The following is a 21,632-nucleotide window of genomic DNA, read 5'->3' as shown; positions in this document are numbered from 1 at the left end:
ACCGTGCGGGCTCAGGCCCAAAGCGGACAATATCATACCATGTGGTGGAGTGGGTCGTTACAAATGGTATCAGAGCCTGACCCAGCCGGAAGTGTGCCGACGGGGACGTCGGGCCTCCAAGGGGGGGGTGGATTGTGATGACCTTGTGGGCAGGTGTGCTATGGGCGAGTGCGAAAGACACTGTCAGGCTACCACACTGGTAAGTTACGGGTGCACAGTCCCACATCGCCTGGGTAGAGGAAAGGTGAAGTGCTTATATGTAAGTGTGTCATCTCCAATTGGTATGAAGCCTTTTGAAGTGAAACCCAAGAGCAAAATCGTGCGGGCTCAGGCCCAAAGCGGATAATATCATACCATGTGGTGGAGTGGGTCGTTACAGGTGGGCTTGTGACTGCCATGCTTACTGCACCAAATGAAAATAACCGTCCCTTGTTTGCAGCCAAGGATATCAAAGACTTCTACCTCGAAAGCTGCCCTAAAATCTTCCCTCAACTCTGGTAATTATCTAACTAATTATGACTGATATATTGTTTATGGTTGTTAACTAGTATGGTTCAACTTTTTGTACAACAGGTCCTCATTCCCTCATGTTGCAAAGATAATTAAAGCCCTGTCGGGACCAAAATATGATGGGAAGTACCTCCACAACATCGTTAAGGAAAAATTAGGAAACATAAAACTACACCAGACATTGACTAATATTGCAATACCGACATTTGACATCAAGAAACTCGAGCCAACCATCTTTTCCACCTACGAGGTTAGACCCTTTTGTATTTTACAACTTATAATTTCCATCCACTACATCGTTTAATGGTTGGAGTTAGCACATAGCACTATAGCAGTGTTCGCCAATTTTGTTCTTTCATGGTTTAATTAGGTGCAAAACAAACCAAGCTTGGATGCCTCACTCTCAGATATATGCATTGCAACCTCAGCAGCGCCAACTTACCTTCCAGTACATTACTTCGAAACCAAAGCTGCCGACGGAAGAGTTAGAGAATTTAACTTAATTGATGGTGGTGTTGCTGCAAATAATCCGGTATTTATAATTTAATCTTGTATACTCTTGATTTATTTATTTTTCTTATTTTGCCTTTTCTGGTTTGTTTTTAACTTGAAAGTTATTATACTTCAAATATTGTTTCAGACTCTGATAGCAATTGGTGAAGTAACAAAGCAGATCATGCGGGGAAATCCCGACTTTCTCGCTATTAAGAAAATGGACTATGGTCGTTTATTGGTTATTTCCCTCGGAACTGGCTCACCAAAAGCTGAGGAAAAATATGATGCAGATGTAGCAGCTAAATGGGGTGTATTGGGGTGGTTAACCAGTGGTGGTTCCACCCCATTAGTTGATGTGTTTACCCACGCAAGTGCTGATGTGGTCGATTACCATCTTTCTGTGGTTTTTCAAGCCTCGCACTCGGAGAAGAATTACCTTCGTATTCAAGTATGTGTCTGTGCTTACATGCAATAATTTAAGAAAAAAAAAAATTATAAATTGTATCTTCTTTTAACTCTATTGAACCAAATCAAATTGCAGGATAACTCACTAAACGGGATAGTATCTTCAGTCGATATAGCCACCAAGACTAATTTAGAAGATCTTGTGAAGGTTGGAGAAGGGTTGCTTAAGAAACCTGTTTCAAGGGTAAATTTGGAGACTGCAACTGTTATGCCATCTGATCAAGAGACTAACGAAGAGGCTCTAAAAAGGTATATATGATCTTATTCTTATTGATTTTACTATATAGTTTGCTTTATTTTTCATTTTAATAATTCTAACAAAATTCTGGTCTCACAGGTTTGCGAAATTACTCTCTGAAGAGAAGCATCTTCGCAATGCTAGATCACCTCATGGCCACACCCCAAGTTATAAACGGATTTAATTCAAGTTAGGGTTTCTCAATGTAACAAATTCATTGGTTTGAATTTTGAGGTTGTGCAAATCAAAGTCATTCCTTCATATTCATTCTTTTTGAATAATGTCGAGTTGGGATACATATAGTCAATGATGTTTTTTTTTTTTTTTTTTTAAGGTAAGTACGCGTTGTCAATGTAATTTTTCTTTGTTCTTTGAATTAAAATATTCATTAAGTTGTAGATTTATCAAACAATAAAATAAGTGAAGGATTTTGAGACTTTTGAACTTTATCTGATGAAGGAGAAACTCTTTGAATGACTAATACTCCCATTCGTAATTCCATAATGTTGATGGAATAGTTGTGATGACTAAATCATAAAAGTAACTATGTATATCTATATTTATACTATTATTAAATGTGCAAAGTGTTTCAGTATTTGAGTATTTATTTATTAATTAATATAAATTCTATAAAATTCAAAATTACCTAATAAAATTAAAATTACTTCAAATTAACAAAATATAAAAAGAGTTTAATTCAAATTACAAAGTTCCACATTGATTTTAAATAAAAAAAAATTACGTAAAAGCCTCTTATAAAACTATAGAGCTAAAGAAATAATAATCACACCTTCTTGGCATTTTGGCTAAGATCAAGTGTAGTACTAAATTTTTTTGGGTCGGCCTTTTGGTTAACCTTTCTAAGATCAAGTGTACTACTACTTTCTCGGCCTTTGTGCAAAGAGTTTTAGTATTTATTTATTAATTGATATAAATACTAAAAAAACTCAAAATTACCTAATAAATATTTCAGTATTTCATTATTTATTTATTAATTGATATAAATTCTACAAAACTCAAAATTACCTAATAAATATTTCATTATTTCATTATTTATTTATTAATTGATAGAAATTCTACAAAACTCAAAATTACCTAATAAAATTAAAATTAATTAAAATTAACAAAATTCTATAAAACTCAAAATTATCTAATAAAATTAAAATTAATTCAAATTAACAAAATACAAATAGAGTTTAATTCAAATTACAAAGTCTCACATTGGTTTTAAATAAAAAGGATTATATGAAACCCTCTTATAAAACTATAAAGCTAAATAAATAATAATCACACCGGCCTTTTGGCTAAGATTAAGTGTAATATTAAATTTTTTTGAGTCGGCCTTTTGGCTAACCTTTTTTGATCTTTTGGAATTGGTATTTCAATATTTATTTATTAATTGATATAAATTCTATAAAACTCAAATTTATCTAATAAAATTAAAATTAATTTAAATTAACAAAATATAAAAAGAGTTTAATTCAAATTACAAAGCCACATTGGTTTTAAGTAAAAAAAATTACATGAGATGAGTATAAAACTATAAACCTTTTTGCAAGTTTCATTAACTTTAAGGCCATTCCACCGAGTAACTGAGTTCTAAAATCTTGACAGAAGTGGAAAGCAATGCTATCAATAATTACAACTCCAACCCGTGAATAGATCAAATTAATTCATAAGGCACAATCACTAGACACTGACACAACAAATGTGTATGAATAGGTAAACATATAAACTGATGATTAAGATAATAGACTTCTCTTACATAACTCGGCTCAGTTAAAATAACGAAATGTAACAGGTATTAAAAGTTTATTATATTTAGTTATACACGTCCCCAGGTGTTAGCGCGCACACAGATGATCATTAAGATAATTAAAGGAAAGCTTTTCAGTATTTATTTATTAATTAATATAAATTCTATAAAACTTAAAATTATTTAATAAAATTAAAATTAATATAAATTAACAAAATATAAAAAGAATTTAATTCAAATTACAAAGTCCCACAGTGATTTTAAGTAAAAAGGATTACATGAAAGCCTCTTATAAAACTATAGAGTTAAAGAAATAATAATCACACTCTTTAGGCCTTTTGGCTAAGATCAAGTGTAATACTAAATTTTTTTGGGTTAGCCTTTTGGCTAAGACCAAGTGTAGTACTCAATTTTTTTGGGTCTGCCTTTTGGCTAACCTTTCTTGGTCTTTTGTCTAAGATCAAGTGTAGTACTACTTTCTTTGCCTTTGTGTTTTAGTATTTCAGTATTTATTTATTAATTGATATAAATTCTATAAAACTCAAAATTACCTAATAAAATTAAATTAATTCAAATTAACAAATTTTAAAAAGAGTTTAATTCAAATTACAAAATCCCACATTGGTTTTAAGTAAAAAGAATTACATGAAAATCTCTTATAAAACTATAGAGCTAAAGAAATAATAATCACACCTTCTCGACCTTTTGACTAAGATCAAGTGTAGTACTAAATTTTTTTGAGTCGGCCTTTTGGCTAACCTTTCTTGGTCTTTTGGCTAAGATCAAGTAGCAAAGAGTTTCAGTATTTATTTATTTATTAATTGATATAAATTCTATAAAACTCAAAATTACCTAATAAAATTCAAATTAATTCAATTTAACAAAATATAAAAAGAGTTTAATTAACAATAAAGAGCACTCATTAATTATTATAATCTATATCGATCTATATCTATACTATTATTAAATGTGCAAAGTGTTTCAGTATTTATTTATTAATTGATATAAATTCTATAAAACTCAAAATTACCTAATAAAATTAAAATTAATTTAAATTAACAAAATATAAAAAGCGTTTAATTCAAATTACAAAGTCCCACATTGGTTTTAAGTAAAAAAAGATTACATAAAAGCCTCTTATAAAACTATAGAGCTAAAGAAATAATAATCACACCTTCTCGACCTTTTGGCTAAGATTAAGTGTAGCACTAAATTTTTTTGGGTCGGCCTTTTAGCTAACCTTTCTTGGTTTTTTGGCTATGATCAAATATAGTACTACTTTATAAAACTCAAAATTACCTAATAAAATTCAAATTAATTCAAATTAACAAGATATAAAAAGAGTTTAATTCACAATAAAGAGCTCTCATTAATTATTATATCCCACGATATAAATTCTATAAAACACAAAATTACCTAATAAAATTAAAATTAATTCAAATTAACAAAATATAAAAAGAGTTTCTTGACCTTTGTACAAACAGTTTCAGTATTTATTTATTAATTGATAAATAAATTCAAATTATACTATACTACTCACACAAAATATAATAACAGTAATTCCCTAATAAAATTCAAATTAACAAATTATATTATACTATATATCATTAATTATTATATCCCACGATTGCAGCAGGAAGGGATTCAAAGCTTAAACCAAACCCAAATGGACCAAATAATTCTTTCCACACTTGAGAACAAACATATTTAAATTAAGTACCATATTTGTTCTGAACATTTCGGAATAGCTTTAGAGTTACTGTTGAAAATTCAATCTATAATCAGTTGTGCTTGACCAAAGAATTGATAAATGTTGTTTTCCCCTACCTCTTCGAAAATGCACACTCAGCGGAATATATTACAAATCGAGCAATTTTGGCCACCAAAAATGATTTCATTGACAAATTGAATGAGAATCTCATTGAACAATTCCCAGGCGAACTCACTACGTATTATAGCTTTGACAAAACTACTGATAATATGGGGACCTATTACCAAAAAGATTTCCTTAATTCATTGGCTCCAAATGGCCTCCCGCCACATAAGTTAACGTTAAAAGTCAATTATCCTATAATGTTACTGAGAAATTTGGATCCGACAAATGGATTATGTAATGGTACCAGGCTTATCTGTCGTGGAACAAAGGCCAATCTGATCAATGTAGAAATCAGCCATGGACAACATGCTGGAAAATAAGTACTGATTCTAAGAATACCCCTATGCCCGGCAGAGAATGAAGCTATGCCTTTCCATTTTGCACGAAAACAGTTTCCAATCTGGTTGAGTTTTGCAATGACAATAAATAAAGCATAGGGCCAAACAATTCCTTATGTTAGAGTTTATCTATCTGAGCACGTGTTCTCCCATGGACAATTATATGTTGCACTATCTAGAGGAACTTCAATGTCAATTACTAAAGTACTTGTTAAGAAGGATCAAACAAACATTAGAGGTGATACATACACTAAAAATGTTGTCTATAAGGAGGTTCTCCAGTCTGAAAGGTAAGGATACACCCACATTAATATCCATACCTTCCCATTCCAAAATTATTTTACATTGTTCGAAAGGTAAAGATACCCCACATTCACTACCAATTATTACAATATTTAAATCTTTCACTCACAATTTTATTCTTTTAAAAACGTAAAAAAAATATTAACTTCGATTTAACTTACTATTGATGTATATATATATTTTTTCATTTCTATTTTGATACTCGATCATTCTTATTTCACAATTTTATTTTTAATTTTTATTTTCTTTAACCTTAATTCTTTTTTCTTTAATCATGTAGAAAAAATCATGAAAATGAAGAAAGGTCACCAAAGCTTTGACTTAATAAATTCACTTGTTAGTTTAAAAACAGAATCGACAATAAAAATAGTTGTACTTCGAAGAGCAATCGAGGAGTACACATCAGGAACAATGTTGAAAGTAGTTCTGATGGATGATGTTGTAAGTATACCATTACCTATTTCTGTTAGTTTCATTAAATGCATCTATATTTGTATGGCAACATTGTTATTTAATGATCTTATTAATCCATGTACACATCTTTTTTACTCTTTCAGGGAACACAAATTCAAGATTTCTTATTTAACAAGCTCGTCACCAAATTCAGTGATTCACTATTGCTTCATAAGACATACAGAATTTCTAATGTAATTGTAAAAGACATCAATCCTATAAATAGGAGTGTGCACAAGGAGTATGAATTGAAGTTTTTAATAACACCTCAATTGAAGTTGAAGAGCTTGAAGTAGTAAGCTTAGAAACAATAAACTTTAATTTTATGGACTTCAAGGAGTTGAACAAGTACACTGATGCAAAAGAAAATATGGGTTAGTTTTCGTTTAATTCTCAACTCTCCATATATATGTTCTCTCTTATACATATATAAAATTAAAATTAAAATTTTTTATTTTTAATCTAGCTAGATGCTTTGGGAATTGTTATTGAGATATCTCCTACATTGAACATATGTAAGAAGAACAACAAAGGCACAACCAAAAAGCGGGAAGTCAATATAATGGATATGAGGTACGTCATTACTATATTACATATACGATCATAATTATGCCAATATAATATAATGACTAAAGTAATTAATCTTTATTACAGTTCAAAGAAAACTACTTTGACGTTATAGGAGGATCTTGCTGAGAATGAAGGAAACTTTATCATGGAACTAATACAAGAAAAACCTATTATCACAGTTACACATGTGGCAATCAACACCTACAAAGGTAAATTATCATAAAAAATGATATTATTTACATTATATATTATTAAGTAAATCTATAATAACAAACTTTTACAAATAATAATGTTATATTCTAGGTCTGTCTCTTCAAATGCAAAAAGGATCTACATTGCAAATCAATATGGATATTGAAAGTGTCAAAGCATTAAGACATTGGTTCGTTATTTATTCCAACTTCTTTTACATTATATATATATTCATAAAGCTATATGTAATCTTTTTCTTTAAGCATGTTCATATATAACTAAACATATATGCTAGATGTTTGTTTTTATATTTTTATATTGCAGACCTCTTGGTGCAAAATATACACTATTTGTAGAAAGAGAACATGTTTTTTTGTTTTATTTATTTAATAATTTTACAAGATAATTTATATGTGGACAGGTCCAAAGATAACATAAATAACAAAGATATAAGAAATTTGATTTCTAGTACAAAAGATCAAAAATTCAATGGTGCTGAAAAAGTCAAACTTCAAGACATAATAAGAAAATCTACAATGTCCTTTAAGGTATTAAATTTCAGCATATTTCTTAATCTTTCTTAATTGTATATCACATTTTTATATTCAATTTATACATTGAGAAGTTATATTTTGTTGCACAATCTACAGAAAACAAATTACTGTTTCGAAGCAATAATTGAAAATGTCGTTAATGACCGCGAACCGTGGTTCGACGCGTGTGAGAAATGCAACAAGAAAATAAAAATTGAAAAAGATAGAGTATATTGTCCTCGATGCAACACAACAGACCCAAAATGCATTCAAAAGTATTATTATATCCTAAAACCTTATTATTGTATTTATTAAAGTGCGAAGTATGGAACATATTGCAACACTTGCAACCCTAACAGTGTTCAATGATTGCCAAACATTAATAAATTGTTCACTATATGATTTACTACAATTACAAATTGAGATAATTTCCCACCCTTATTTATAAAATTTTAATTAAATTAAAAAAAAATACTTACTTGGATTTCTCAATAGCACTAAATTATATTTCTTCTTTTTGGAGGAAATAGATGAATTTAGCAACAAAGTGACAAGCTGCAAAGGGAAATCTTTTCTTTTTCTAGTGAAGAGAGACAATACTCAACAACAAGTCGTGAAAACTTATTTTGCGGTGTAAGAATTAAAAGAATTGACACTTGACAATGATTCATTTCATGAAGAAATGAGATATGCAAAAAAGATAAAGATTAATAAATAAATAATTTAGGAATACTTTTATTTTCAAATAGTTATAGTTTGGATTTTCTAATATATTTTATTTCTTTTGAGGTGACAATTATTACAATCTAAACATTGTTGGTACCCTTTATGATTTTATAATATATGAAATTTTTATATAGTATTTATTTATGATTGTTTTGTAAATTATAGAATTTTAATTTTCATATATTTTTTTAAATGTTTATAGTTTTCATTCATTCATTAATGGAAAACCTTATTTGTTTCTTTTGAGGTGGCAATTATTATTCTCTAAACATTATTCATATGAATACTTTTATTTTCAAAGATTTATAGTTTAGGAATTCATTGAAATGACAATTAATACACTCTAAACATTGTTGATAAAAATTCATTTAATATCCAACAATATCATACAATGAATATATCGATAAGTTACAAATCATTCAACACGTGTATCGCACGTGCATTTTACTAGTATATATCTATATCTATACTATTATTAAATGTGCAAAGTGTTTCAGTGTTTTAGTATTTCAATATTTCAGTATTTATTTATTAATCGATATAAATTCAATAAAACTCAAAATTACCAAATAAAATTAAAATTAATTCAAATTAACAAAATATAAAAAGAGTTTAATTCAAATTACAAAATCCCACATTGATTTTAAGTAAAAATGATTGCATGAAAGCCTCTTATAAAACTATAGAGCTAAAGAAATAATAATCACACCTTCTCGGTCTTTTGGCTAAGATCAAATGTAGTACTAAATTTTTTTGGGTCGACCTTTTGGCTAAACTTTCGGAGTCTTTTGGCTAGGATCAAGTGTAGTATTACTTTCTCGGCTGCCTTTGTTGAAAGAGTTTCAATATTTATTTATTAATTGATATAAATTCTATAAAACTCAAAATTACATAATAAAATTCGAATTAATTCAAATTAACAAAATATAAGAGAGTTTAATTCACAATAAAGAGCTCTCATTAATTATTACATCCCACGATATAAAATCTATATCTATATTTTTATTATTATTAAATGTGCAAAGTGTTTTAGTATTTCAGTATTTATTTATTAATTGATATAAATTCTATAAAACTCAAAATTACCTAATAAAATTAAAATTAATTCAAATTAACAACATATAAAAAGTCCCACATTGATTTTAAATAAAATAAATTACATGAAAGCCTCTTATAAAACTATAAAGGTAAAGAAATAATAATCACACCTTCTTAGCCTTTTGACTAAGATCAGTGTAGTAGTAAATTTTTTTGGGTTGGCCTTTTGGTAAACCTTTCTTGGTCGTTTGGCTAAGATCAAGTATAGTACTACTTTCTCGGCCTTTGTGTAAAAAGTTTCAGTATTTATTTTTTAATTGATATAAATTCTATAAAACTCAAAATTATCTAATCAAATTCAAATTAATTCAAATTAACAAAATAAGTATTTATTTATTAATTGATATAAATTCTATAAAACTCAAAATTACCTAATAAAACTAAAATTAATTCAAATTAACAAAATATAAAAAGAGTTTAATTCAAATTACAAAGTCCCATATTAGTTTAAGTAAAAACGATTACATGAAAGCCTCCTATAAAAGTTTCAGTATTTATTTATAAATTGATATAAATTCTATAAAACTCAAAATTACCTAAAAAAATTAAATTAATTCGAATTAACAAAATATAAAAAGAGTTTAATTCAAATTACAAAGTCCTACATTGGTTTTAAGTAAAAAGGATTACATGAAAACCTTTTATAAAACTATAGAGCTAAAGAAATAATAATCATACTTTCTCGGCCTTTTGGCTAAGATCAAGTGTAGTGTTAAATTTTTTTGGGTCGGCCTTTTGGCTAACCTTTCTTGGTTTTTTGGCAAAAATCAAGTGTAGTACTACTTTATCGGCCTTTTTGCAAAAAGTTTCAATATTTATTGATTGATATAAATTCTATAAAACTCAAAATTACCTAATAAAATTCAAATTAAGAAAATATAAAAGAGTTTAATTCACAATAAAGAGCTCTCATTAACTATTATATCCCACTATATAAATTTTATAAAACTCAAAATTACCTAATAAAATTAAAATTAATTTAAATTAACAAAATATAAAAAGAGTTTAATTCAAATTATAAAGTCCCACATTGGTTTTAAGTAAAAAGGATTACATGAAAACCTCTTATAAAACTATAGAGCTAAAAAAATAATAATCACACCTTCTCGACCTTTTGGCTAAGATCAAGTGTAGTACTAAACTTTTTTGTATTTGCGTATTTATTTATTAATCGATATAAAATCTATAAAACTCAAAATTACCTAATAAAATTAAAATTAATTCAAATTAACAAAATTTAAAAAGAGTTTAATTCAAATTACAAAGTTCCACATTGATTTAAAGTAAAAATGATTACATGAAAGCCTCTTATAAAACTATAATGTTAAAGAAATAATAATCACACCTTCTCGATCTTTTGACTAAGATCAAGTGTAGTACTAAATTTTTTTGGGCCGGCCTTTTGGCTAAACTTTCTTGGTCTTTTGGCTAGGATCAAGTGTAGTACTACTTTCTCGGCTCCTTTGTGGAAAGAGTTTAAGTATTGATTTAATAATTGATATAAATTCTATAAAACTCAAAATTACCTAATAGAATTTGAATTAATTCAAATTAACAAAATATAAAAGATTTTAATTCACAGTAAAGAGTTCTCATTAATTATTATATCCCACGATATAAAATCTATATCTATATTATTATTATTATTAAATTTGTAGAGTGTTTCAGTATTTATTTATTAATTGATATAAATTCTATAAAACTCAAAATTATCTAATAAAATTTAAATTAATTCAAATTAATAAAATATAAAAAGTCCCACATTGGTTTTAAATCAAATGGATTACATGAAAGCCTCTTATAAAACTATAGAACTAAATAAATAATAATCACACCTTCTCGACCATTTGGGCTAAGATCAAGTGTAGTACTAAATTTTTTTTGCTTGACCTTTTGGCTAACCTTTCTTGGTCTTTTGGCTAAAATCAAGTGTAGTACTACTTTCTCGGCCTTTGTGCAAAGAGTTTCATTATTTTATTAATTGATATAAATTCTATACAACTCAAAATTACCTAATAAAATCAAATTATCAAAATAAGTTTTTATTTATTAATTGATATAAGTTTTATAAAACTCAAAATTACCTAATAAAATTAAAATTAATTCAAATTAACAAAATATAGAAAGAGTTTAATTCAAATTACAAAGTCCCACATTGGTTTTAAGTAAAAAAGATTATATGAAAGCCTCTTATAAAAGTTTCAGTATTTCAGTATTTATTTATTAATTGATATAAATTCTATAAAACTCAAAATTACCCAATAAAATTAAAATTAATTCAAATTAACAAAATATAAAAAGAGGTTAATTCAAATTACAAAGTGCCACATTAGTTTTAAGTAAAAAAGATTATATGAAAACCTTTTATAAAACTATAGAGTTAAAGAAATAATAATCACACCTTCTCGCCCTTTTAGCTAAGATCAAGTGTAGTGTTAAATTTTTTTGGGTCGGCCTTTTGGCTAACCTTTCTTAATTTTTTAGCTAAGATCCAGTATAGTACTACTTTATTGGCCTTTGTGCAAAGAGTTTCAGTATTTATTAATTGATATAAATTCTATAAAACTCAAAATTACCTATTAAAAATCAAATTAACGAAATATAAAAGAGTTTAATTTACAATAAAGAGCTCTCATTAATTATTATATCCCACGATATAAATTCTATAAAACTCAAAATTATCTAATAAAATTAAAATTAATTCAAATTAACAAAATATAAAAATAGTTTAATTCAAATTATAAAGTCCCACATTGGTTTTAAGTAAAAAGAATTACATAAAAGCCTTTTATAAAACTATAGAGTTAAAAAAATAATAATCATACCTTCTCGATCTTTTGGCTAAGATCAAGTGTAGTACTAATTTTTTTTGTATTTCAGTATTTATTTATTAATCGATATAAAATCTATAAAACTCAAAATTACCTAATAAAATTAAAATTAATTCAAATTAACAAAATATAAAAAGAGTTTAATTCAAATTACAAAGTCCCACATTGGTTTTAAGTAAAACTGATTACATGAAAGCCTCTTATAAAACTATAGAGCTAAAGAAATAATAATCACACCTTCTCGGTCTTTTGGCTAAGATCAAGTGTAGTACTAAATTTTTTTCGGTCTGCCTTGTGGCTAACCTTTCTTGGTCTTTTGTCTAGATTAAGTGTAGTACTACTTTCTCTGCCTTTGTGTTTCAGTATTTATTTATTAATTGATATAAATTCTAGAAAATTCAAAATTAACTAATAAAATTAAAATTAATTCAAATTAACAAAATATAAAAATTTTCACATTGGTTTTAAATAAAATGGATTACATGAGAGTCTCTTAAAAAACTATAGAGTTAAAGAAATAATAATCACATCTTCTTGGCCTTTTGGCTAAGATAAAGTGTAGTACTAATTTTTTTTGGGTTGGCCTTTTGGCTAACCTTTCTTGATCTTTTGGCTAAGATCAAATGTAGTACTACTGTCTCGGCCTTTGTGCAATGAGTTTCAGTATTTATTTATTAATTGATATAAATTCTATAAAATTCAAAATTACCTAATAAAATTCAAATTAATTCAAATTAACAATATATAAAAGGAGTTTAATTCAAATTACAAAGTCCCACATTGGTTTTAACTAAAAAGGATTACATGAAAGCCTCTTATAAACGTTTGAGTATTTCAGTATTTATTTATTAATTGATATAAATTCGATAAAACTCAAAATTACCTAATAAAATTAAAATTAATTCAAATTAACAAAATATAAAAAAAGTTTAATTCAAATTACGAAGTCCCACATTGGTTTTAAGTAAAAAGGATTACATGAAAGTCTTTTATAAAACTGTAGAGCTAAAGAAATAATAATTTTCGCTTCTCGGCCTTTTGGCTAAGATCAAGTGTGGTATTAAATTTTTTTGGGTCAGCCTTTTGGCTAACCTTTTTTCGTCTTTTGGCTAAGATCAAGTGTAGTACTACTTTCTCAGCCTTTGTGTAAAGAATTTCAGTATTTATTTATTGATATAAATTTTATAAAACTCAAAATTACCTAATAAAAAATTAATTCAAATTAACAAAATATAAAAAGAGTTTAATTCAAATTATAAAGTCCCACATTGATTTTAAGTAAAAAGGATTATATGAAAGTCTCTTATAAACTGTAGAGTTAAAAAAATAATAATCGCACCTTCTCGACCTTTTGACTAAGATCAAGTGTAGTACTAAATTTTTTTGAGTCAGTCTTTTGGCTAACATTTCTTGGTCTTTTGACTAAGATCAAGTATAGTAGTACTTTCTTGGCCTTCGTGCAAAGAGTTTCAATATTTATATATTAATTGATATAAATTCTATAAGACTCAAAATTACCTAATAAAATTGAAATTAATTCAAATTAACAAAATAAGTATTTATTTATTAATTGATATAAATTCTATAAAACTCAAAATTACCTAATAAAATTAAAATTAATTCAAATTAACAAAATATAAAAAGAGTTTAATTCAAATTACAAAGTCCCATATTGGTTTTAAGTAAAAAGGATTATATGAAAGCCTCTTTTAAAACTATAGAGCTAAAGAAATAATAATCACACATTCTCGACCTTTTGGCTAAGATTAAGTATAGTGCTAAAATTTTTTCGGTTGGCCTTTTGGCTAACCTTTTTTGGTCTTTTGGTTAAGATCAAATGTAGTACTACTTTCTCGGCCTTTGTGCAAAGAGTTTCAGTATTTATTTATTAATTGATATAAATTCTATAAAACTCAAAATTAATATAAAAGAGTTTAATTCACAATAAAGAGCTCTGATTAATTATTATATCCCACAATAAAAATTCTATAAAACTCAAAATTACCTAATAAAATTAAAATTAATTCAAATTAACAAAATATAAAAGGAGTTTAATTCAAATTACAAAGTCACACATTGATTTTAAGTAAAAAGGATTACATAAAAGCCTCTTATAAAACTATAGAGTTAAAGAAATAATAATCACACCTTATCGGCCTTTTAGCTAGGATCAAATGTAGTACTAAATTTTGTAGTATACTATTACTCACACAAAATATAATAAATTCAAATTATACTATACTACTCACACAAAATATAATAACAGTAATTACCTAATAAAATTCAAATTAACAAATTATATTATACTACTCTCATTAATTATTATATCCCACGATTGCAGTAGGAAGGGATTCAAAGCCTAAACCAAACCCAAATTGACCAAATAATTCTTTCCATACTTGAGAACAAATATATTTAAATTAAGTACCATATTTGATGAACATTTTAGAATAGGTTTAGAGTTACTGTTGAAAATTCAATCTATAATCAATTGTGCTTGACCAAATGGTCCATATATTAAATTATTTGTCAATTTTCATATTTTTTATTTAATAAAATCCTTGATATAAATGAGTCGTAAGTTTATTGCTGTAAGCCACATTAAAAATGAAATCTTAGAAAGCAAAATTAATACATTAAATATCAAACGGCAGAGACCAACCAACATGCAAGAACCAACCAAGCAGGAAAAGCAAAATACAACACAACCTCTCCTAATTTGAGAACCCTCAAAGCTTTGAAACTTACCACATGCTTCCACGATAATAAATTACTAAATTATAATAACAGTAATTACTTAATAAAATTCTAATTAACAAAATATAAAAAGAGTTTAATTCACAATTCAAATTATACTATACTACTCTCATTAATAAAAACCTATTCATAAAAAGAGTTTAATTCACAATAAAGAGTTTAATTATTATATCTCACAATCAATAAAGAGTTTAATTAAAATTCAAATTATACTAAAATTAAAAAAATATAATAATTAATTTTTCTAATATAATATTTATTAATTGATATGTAAAATAAAATAATTTTTCTAAAACTCTACTACAAATTAGCTTTTATTATGAGTTTCTTAATAAAATTAAATCTAATTAGACAAGGATATATTTAAAGAAAATAAAATAATTTCTATAAAACTTTATCACAAATTACCTATTTTATTTTCAATAAAATTCTATCACATTAGACAAAGATATATTTAATGAGTTTCTATAAAACTCCAACACAAATTACCTATTTATCTATTTATTGTGAGTTTTTTAATAAAATGAAATCTAATTAGACAAGTATTATTAATGTAAAAAATTATTTATTAATTGAAATAAAAAGAGGTTGAAAAGAGCTTCTATAAAACTCTAACAAAAATTACCTATTTATCAATTTATTATGAGTTTTTTTTAATAAAAGTAAATCTAATTATAGAAGAATTATTAAAATAAAAAATATTTATTAATTGATACAAAAAGAATTTTTTAAATAGTTTATATTAAACTCTAACACAAATGACTTATTTGTTTATTTATTATAAGTTTTTTAATAAAAGAAAATCTAATTAGGTAAGAATTATTAATATAAAAAAATATTTTTTAATTGATATAAAAAATAAAATAATTTTCCTAAAACTCTATCACAAATTACCTTTTATGATTAGGTTTTTTTTTTTTTTTTTTTTTTTTTTTTTTTTTTAATAAAAGCTAATATAATTTGACAAAAATTATTAAAATATAAAAATATTTATTAATTCATACAAAAAGAGTTTTAAAAATATTTTCTATAAAACTCTAACACGTATTACCTATTTATCTATTTATTATGAGTTTTTTTAATAAAAAATATAATTAAACAATAATATATTTAAAGGAAATAAAAATTTTCTATAAAATCTATCACAAATTATCTAACTCTAAAATTTACCTAATAAAATTCAAATTAATCTATTAATCTATTTATTATTATGAATTTTTTAATAAAAGAAAATCTAATTTGACAATAATTATTTATATAAAAAATATTTATTAATTGATATATAAAATAAATTAATTTTTCTAAAACTCTACCACAAATCAGCTTTTATTATGATTTTCTTAATAAAATTAAATTAAATTAGACACGGATATATTTAAAGAAAATAAAACAATTTCTATAAAACTATATCACAAATTGCCTATTTTTTTTTTTAAACTCTTCCACAAATTAGCTTTTATTATGAGTTTTTCATAAAATAAAATCTAATTAGAGAAATATTATGAATATAGAAAAATTATTTATTAATTAAAATAAAAAGAGGTTTTCAAAGAGTTTTTATAAAACTCTAACACAAATTACCTATTTATCTATTTATTATAAGTTTTTTAATAAAAAGAAATCTAATTAGACTAGAATTATTAAAAATTTATATTTATTAATTGATATAAAATGAGTTTTTAAAAGAGTTTATACTTTAACACAAATTACCTATTTATTTATTATAAAATATTTATTAATTGATATAAGGAGAGAAATTCAGAGGGGCATAGACCCAGAATTATAGAAGTTCCGCAAAAGAGTTCCAGTATTTATTTATTTATATATAAAATATAGAATATAGAAGCTCTGCCAAATAGTTTCAATATTTATTTATTTATTTATATAAACAAATTTTATTAAACGTGCAAGGAGTTTCAGTATTTCAGTATTTATTTATTAATATAAAAAATATTTATTAAATAATATGAAAAAAGTTTTTATAAAAAAAAAAAAAAAAACTCTGTAAAACTCTAAAATCTACCTAATAAAATTAAAATTAACCTATTTATCTATTTATTATTATGAATTTTTAATAAAAGAAAATCTAAAGTTTCAGTATTTATTTATTTATATAAAAAATATTTATTAAATGTGCAAAGAGTTTCAGTATTTCAATATTTATTTATTTATATAAAAAAATATTTATTAAATGATATGAAAAGAGTTTTTATAAATAATAAAAAAAAACTCTATAAAACTCTAAAATCTACCTAATAAAATTCAAATTAACCTATTTATCTATTTATTATTATGAATTTTTTAGTAAAAGAAAATCTAGTTTTCAGAGTAAAATACAAAAGCTCTGCCAAAAAGTTTATTATTAAAAAAATTCATAATAATAAAAGAAAATCTAAAGTGTTTCAATATTTATTTATTTATATAAAAAAATATTTATTAATTGATATAAAAAGAGTTTTTATCAATATTATTATTAAATGTGCAAAGAGTTTCATTATTTAAGTATCTATTTATCTAAAAAAATATTTATTAATTGATATGAAAAGAGTTTTTATAAAATACAAAAAAAAAAACTTTATCAAACTCTAAAATCTATCTAATAAAATTTAAATTAACCTATTTATCTATTTATTATTATGAATTTTTTAATAATAGAAAATCTAATTAGACAATAATTATTAATATAAAAAATATTTATTAATTGATATATAAAATAAAATAATTTTTCTAAAACTCTACCACAAATTAACTTTTGTTATGAGTTTCTTAATAAAATTAAATCTAATTAGACAATAATATATTTAAAGAAAATAAAATAATATCTATAAAACTCTATCAGAAATTACATATTTTATTTTCAATAAAACTCTATCACACTAGACAAAGATAAAATATTTAAAGAGTTTCTATAAAATTTTAACACAAATTACCTATTTATATATTTATTAAGAGTTTTTACTAAAAGGAAATCTAATTAGACAAATATTATTAATATAAAAAATTATTTATTAATTAATCTAAAAAGAGGTTTTAAAATAGTTTCCATAAAACTCTAACATAAATTACCTATTTACCTATTTATTATGAGTTTTTCAATAAAAAGAAATCTAATTAGACAAGAATTATTAATATAAAATATTCATTAATTGATATAAAAACAGTTTTTAAAAGAGTTTTTATTAAACTCTAACACAAATTACCTATTTATTTATTTATTATAAGTTTTTTAATAAAAGAAAATCTAATTAGACTAGAAAAACTCTACCACAAATTACCTATTTATCAATTTATTTTGAGTTTTTTAATAAAAGGAAATCTAATTAGGCAACTATTGTTAATATAAAAAATTAAAAAGAGATTTTAAAATAGTTTCTATAAAATTCTAACACAAATTAACTATTTATTTATCTATTGAAATCTAATTAGACAAGAATTATTAATATAAAAATAATATTTATTAATTGACATAAAAAGAGTTTTTATTATGAGTTTTTTTAATAAAAGAAAATATAATTAAAGAAAATAAAATAATTTTTATAAAATCTAACACAAATTGGCTATTCTATTTTCTATAAATTTCTATCACATTATCTACAAAAATATTACTATAAATCAAATTCTTTGAGAAAACAGTTATTTTAATTTCAAACTTCCGTGTACAAACAAAAAATAATGATGAAAGATAAATTTTGAAGTAGCACGTTATCATGTATTGATTGCGTGTTGGGTGTTCAAATTTGAAGTAAAGTTAGTCGTTCAAATTAGGCAACGTAATGTAAATTTTCTTTTACTTGTGTGTGTATTTTTTATCTATTATATTTGCCAATTGTGTGTTGTGAAACTTTAACAAATATCAAGAACAAAGAGGGAGAAAAATATACAGGGAGAATTCGTAAACTCACAATAATAATTTAATAATCCAAAGCTGAAAGCTTAGTGAAGATGCAAGAAATTCATTCTTCTTTCTCTCTCTAGAATTCTTACACTTCAATAGAATCCAAATCCCTTTCTCATCCACCTGTAATGGTTTATTTATAGACCATTACAAATATTCTCACTAACTGATTACATTGGGCCTATATTCAAGGGTTTTCTTCCTTTTGGGCCTGATTTTCCAATGGGCTTGATCTTCCTCAGTGGATCCTCCAAGTTCGGCCCATTCCGTGGTGCTTTTGCATGAGCCATACTTCAATTGTTCGACCCGATCCCATGCCAGCGAGCTATAACCGGCCTATGCCACTTACTGCATCCTCAACTGCCCCCATAATTACTCCCTATTGATTAGGGGGTAATTATTAGAGGTTGCTAATCATGACCTTACGGCTCGAGAAGATCGCGTAGGAGAATGGACGGTTAGATTTGGGGGTCAGCGTTTCGAGATTCAAAAAACTCCTCGCTTTCCTGACTCCTCGGCCCTCGGGTCCACCTTGTCTTTATAAGCCTCATAGATGTTCCATTGATTCTCTTTACCGTTTCCATCTCACTTTCTGTTGTTCGAATCTTCTCCGGCGATTTCTTGCAAAAGATCCTCCTTCCAGCGACCTTGCAGTACTCTTTGCTGTTCTCACTTTCTGAGGTTAGTTTCATTTGCATTTTTCTTTTGGAAGACCTCTCTCTTTTCCTTAAAATCTTCATTCATTCTCACCATGACTGTAGATCTAGATGTTCTTCGCATGAAACTTCACCTCCCTGACTATTTACAAATTAGAAATTGCCCCCAAGAGGTGAATATTAGAACCGGTGCTGGCCTTCTTCCCGGCGAGGTTCTGTTTTCACTCCTTCATCTTAATCTCCTTAGGTTCCCTTTGCATCCCTTCTTTTGCTATGTTTTCAACAAACTAAAACTTTCCCATTTGCAAGTAAACCCAAATTTCCTTAGGATTTTGTCTGTTATGCTACTTCTGATTTGTGACAGAGGTCTAGATCTGGACCTCATAGATCTTCTCCTCTGTTACAAGGTTAGCAAGATCAGAACTAATGAACCGTTTTACCACTTTTTCCCCATTGAGAAGAGGTCCATCTGCACAGATAAAATCAAATCCGAGAAGGGTTAGAGGAAAAATATAATTGGGGTTAGGGGAGCCTGGTTCCCTCCAGCTGCGGAGGATTTCCTTATCCCGAGCGCTTTTGGAGAGTGCTCTGTCTCTTCTTACAAGAAATACAAAACCCATAAGAGTGACTGTCCTTGCGAGATTTGCATTCCCCATTTTTGTACTTTTTTGTGCCGTTCCTTAGGCATTCCTTGTGATGATTTGAGCTACGGTGTGTGCAGGGATGGGGATAACTACCTGAAGCAGTACGTTCTGACCAACGTTCCCTCCTGCTCGGACCTCCTCACTTCAGACAACCTCCTCGCTCTCTCAGCCTTCAGCAAGACAATGAGTCAACTCCAGATCCTTTCCTTCGACAGGAAGAAAACTGCCCCCAGGCTTGTTATCACCCCTGCATCAAATTCTTCACCAGCTTCAGCATCTTCCTCTGCTACCCTTTCTGATACCACTCTTTTCATCGATCCGACCATGACGGCTACTGACCCGGTCGCCAACACAGCGACCGCCAGTCCGAACGTGACCCCCTCTATCAGCAATCCTCCTGGCTCTACTACTGCTTCCGCACGGGAAAAGGCAAGAGGAAAAAGGCACCAGCCTGATAGTGCCCTTAGCGTCGATGATGTTCCTTCGTCACAGAGGGTCAGGCCCTCTGGGCCGAATGTGATATCTCTAGCAAGGCCTCCTCAAACTAGGCCCCCTACCCCTTCTGGACATGCCTCCGCTTCAGGAACGGCACCATGGAACCCTCACTTCATTCGAACAGACGGATAGTCTGTAAAATTGAACGAGACCATGTTCAAGGATGGTCAGACCGCTATAGCATACTGCAGGAGCATGCGGACTCCCAAGGACATTGAGGTAGCCAGGGTCTGTCTCAGAGGGAAGTGTTCAGCCGATTTCCCGTATCTGCCATGGAGGTAACTTCTGCCTCTTAGTCAATAAGTCTTCATATAGTCTTTACACTTAGTTTCTTCTAACCATCTACTCAGCTTAACCAGTTGTCCTGTATATCTCTACAGACCCTGTACGGGATGATGGCTATGTAGAAACAGGTTGAGCTTATGAACGCCAAGGTTCGTGCACTCTCTGACAGCCTTAATGCAGCGAACAAGGAGAACGATACTTTGGCTGCTCAGAAGACCAGGTTGATGGTTCAGCTTGGTAAGGTTGAAAAGGAGAGGGACTCACTGAGGAAGGAGACCGACTCTCTTCAGGATGAGAGGAATGCATTGCAGCTCGAAAAGAGCGTCTGGCATACCGAGTGGGAATCCCTTAAGGCTAAAAAGGAAGAACTGTTACGCCTTCTGAATGATGAGCAATCCGCTCGGATGGCCTTTGAGAAAAGGGCTTTAGACGAGCGCAATGCTTTACTCGACACCATTAGTAGGGTAAATGGTGGTATGCTAGCTCTGCATGCTCGGTTTTCTAGAGTTGGGGCCC

The 21,632-nt window shown here is 27.2% G+C and overlaps 1 protein-coding gene and 1 pseudogene across 1 annotated transcript in view; both read left to right on the top strand.

Annotated features, from left to right (window-relative positions):
* LOC132277500 (patatin-like protein 2) overlaps nucleotides 1–20,963 on the top strand; it is a 28,754-nt gene extending 7,791 nt beyond the window's left edge. The window contains exons 3-16 of the mRNA XM_059779355.1: nucleotides 380–497; nucleotides 574–760; nucleotides 881–1,042; nucleotides 1,151–1,453; nucleotides 1,547–1,719; nucleotides 1,808–1,860; nucleotides 5,456–5,509; nucleotides 6,334–6,422; nucleotides 6,539–6,628; nucleotides 7,117–7,213; nucleotides 7,308–7,386; nucleotides 7,618–7,744; nucleotides 7,847–7,916; nucleotides 20,377–20,963. Coding sequence (XP_059635338.1) covers nucleotides 380–497; nucleotides 574–760; nucleotides 881–1,042; nucleotides 1,151–1,453; nucleotides 1,547–1,719; nucleotides 1,808–1,860; nucleotides 5,456–5,509; nucleotides 6,334–6,422; nucleotides 6,539–6,628; nucleotides 7,117–7,213; nucleotides 7,308–7,386; nucleotides 7,618–7,744; nucleotides 7,847–7,916; nucleotides 20,377–20,963 — 2,189 coding nt within the window. The remainder of the gene's footprint in view (nucleotides 1–379; nucleotides 498–573; nucleotides 761–880; nucleotides 1,043–1,150; nucleotides 1,454–1,546; nucleotides 1,720–1,807; nucleotides 1,861–5,455; nucleotides 5,510–6,333; nucleotides 6,423–6,538; nucleotides 6,629–7,116; nucleotides 7,214–7,307; nucleotides 7,387–7,617; nucleotides 7,745–7,846; nucleotides 7,917–20,376) is intronic.
* LOC132280249 (U2 spliceosomal RNA) lies at nucleotides 13,407–13,569 on the top strand (annotated as a pseudogene).
* Nucleotides 20,964–21,632: the final 669 nt, after the last annotated feature.

Source organism: Cornus florida, unplaced genomic scaffold (assembly GCF_030987335.1).
Source record: "Cornus florida cultivar Cherokee Brave unplaced genomic scaffold, ASM3098733v1 CherokeeBrave_3.0.0_Hap2_Chr10, whole genome shotgun sequence".
Taxonomy (NCBI): Eukaryota; Viridiplantae; Streptophyta; class Magnoliopsida; order Cornales; family Cornaceae; genus Cornus; species Cornus florida.
This window is presented reverse-complemented; position numbering and strand designations above follow the sequence as displayed.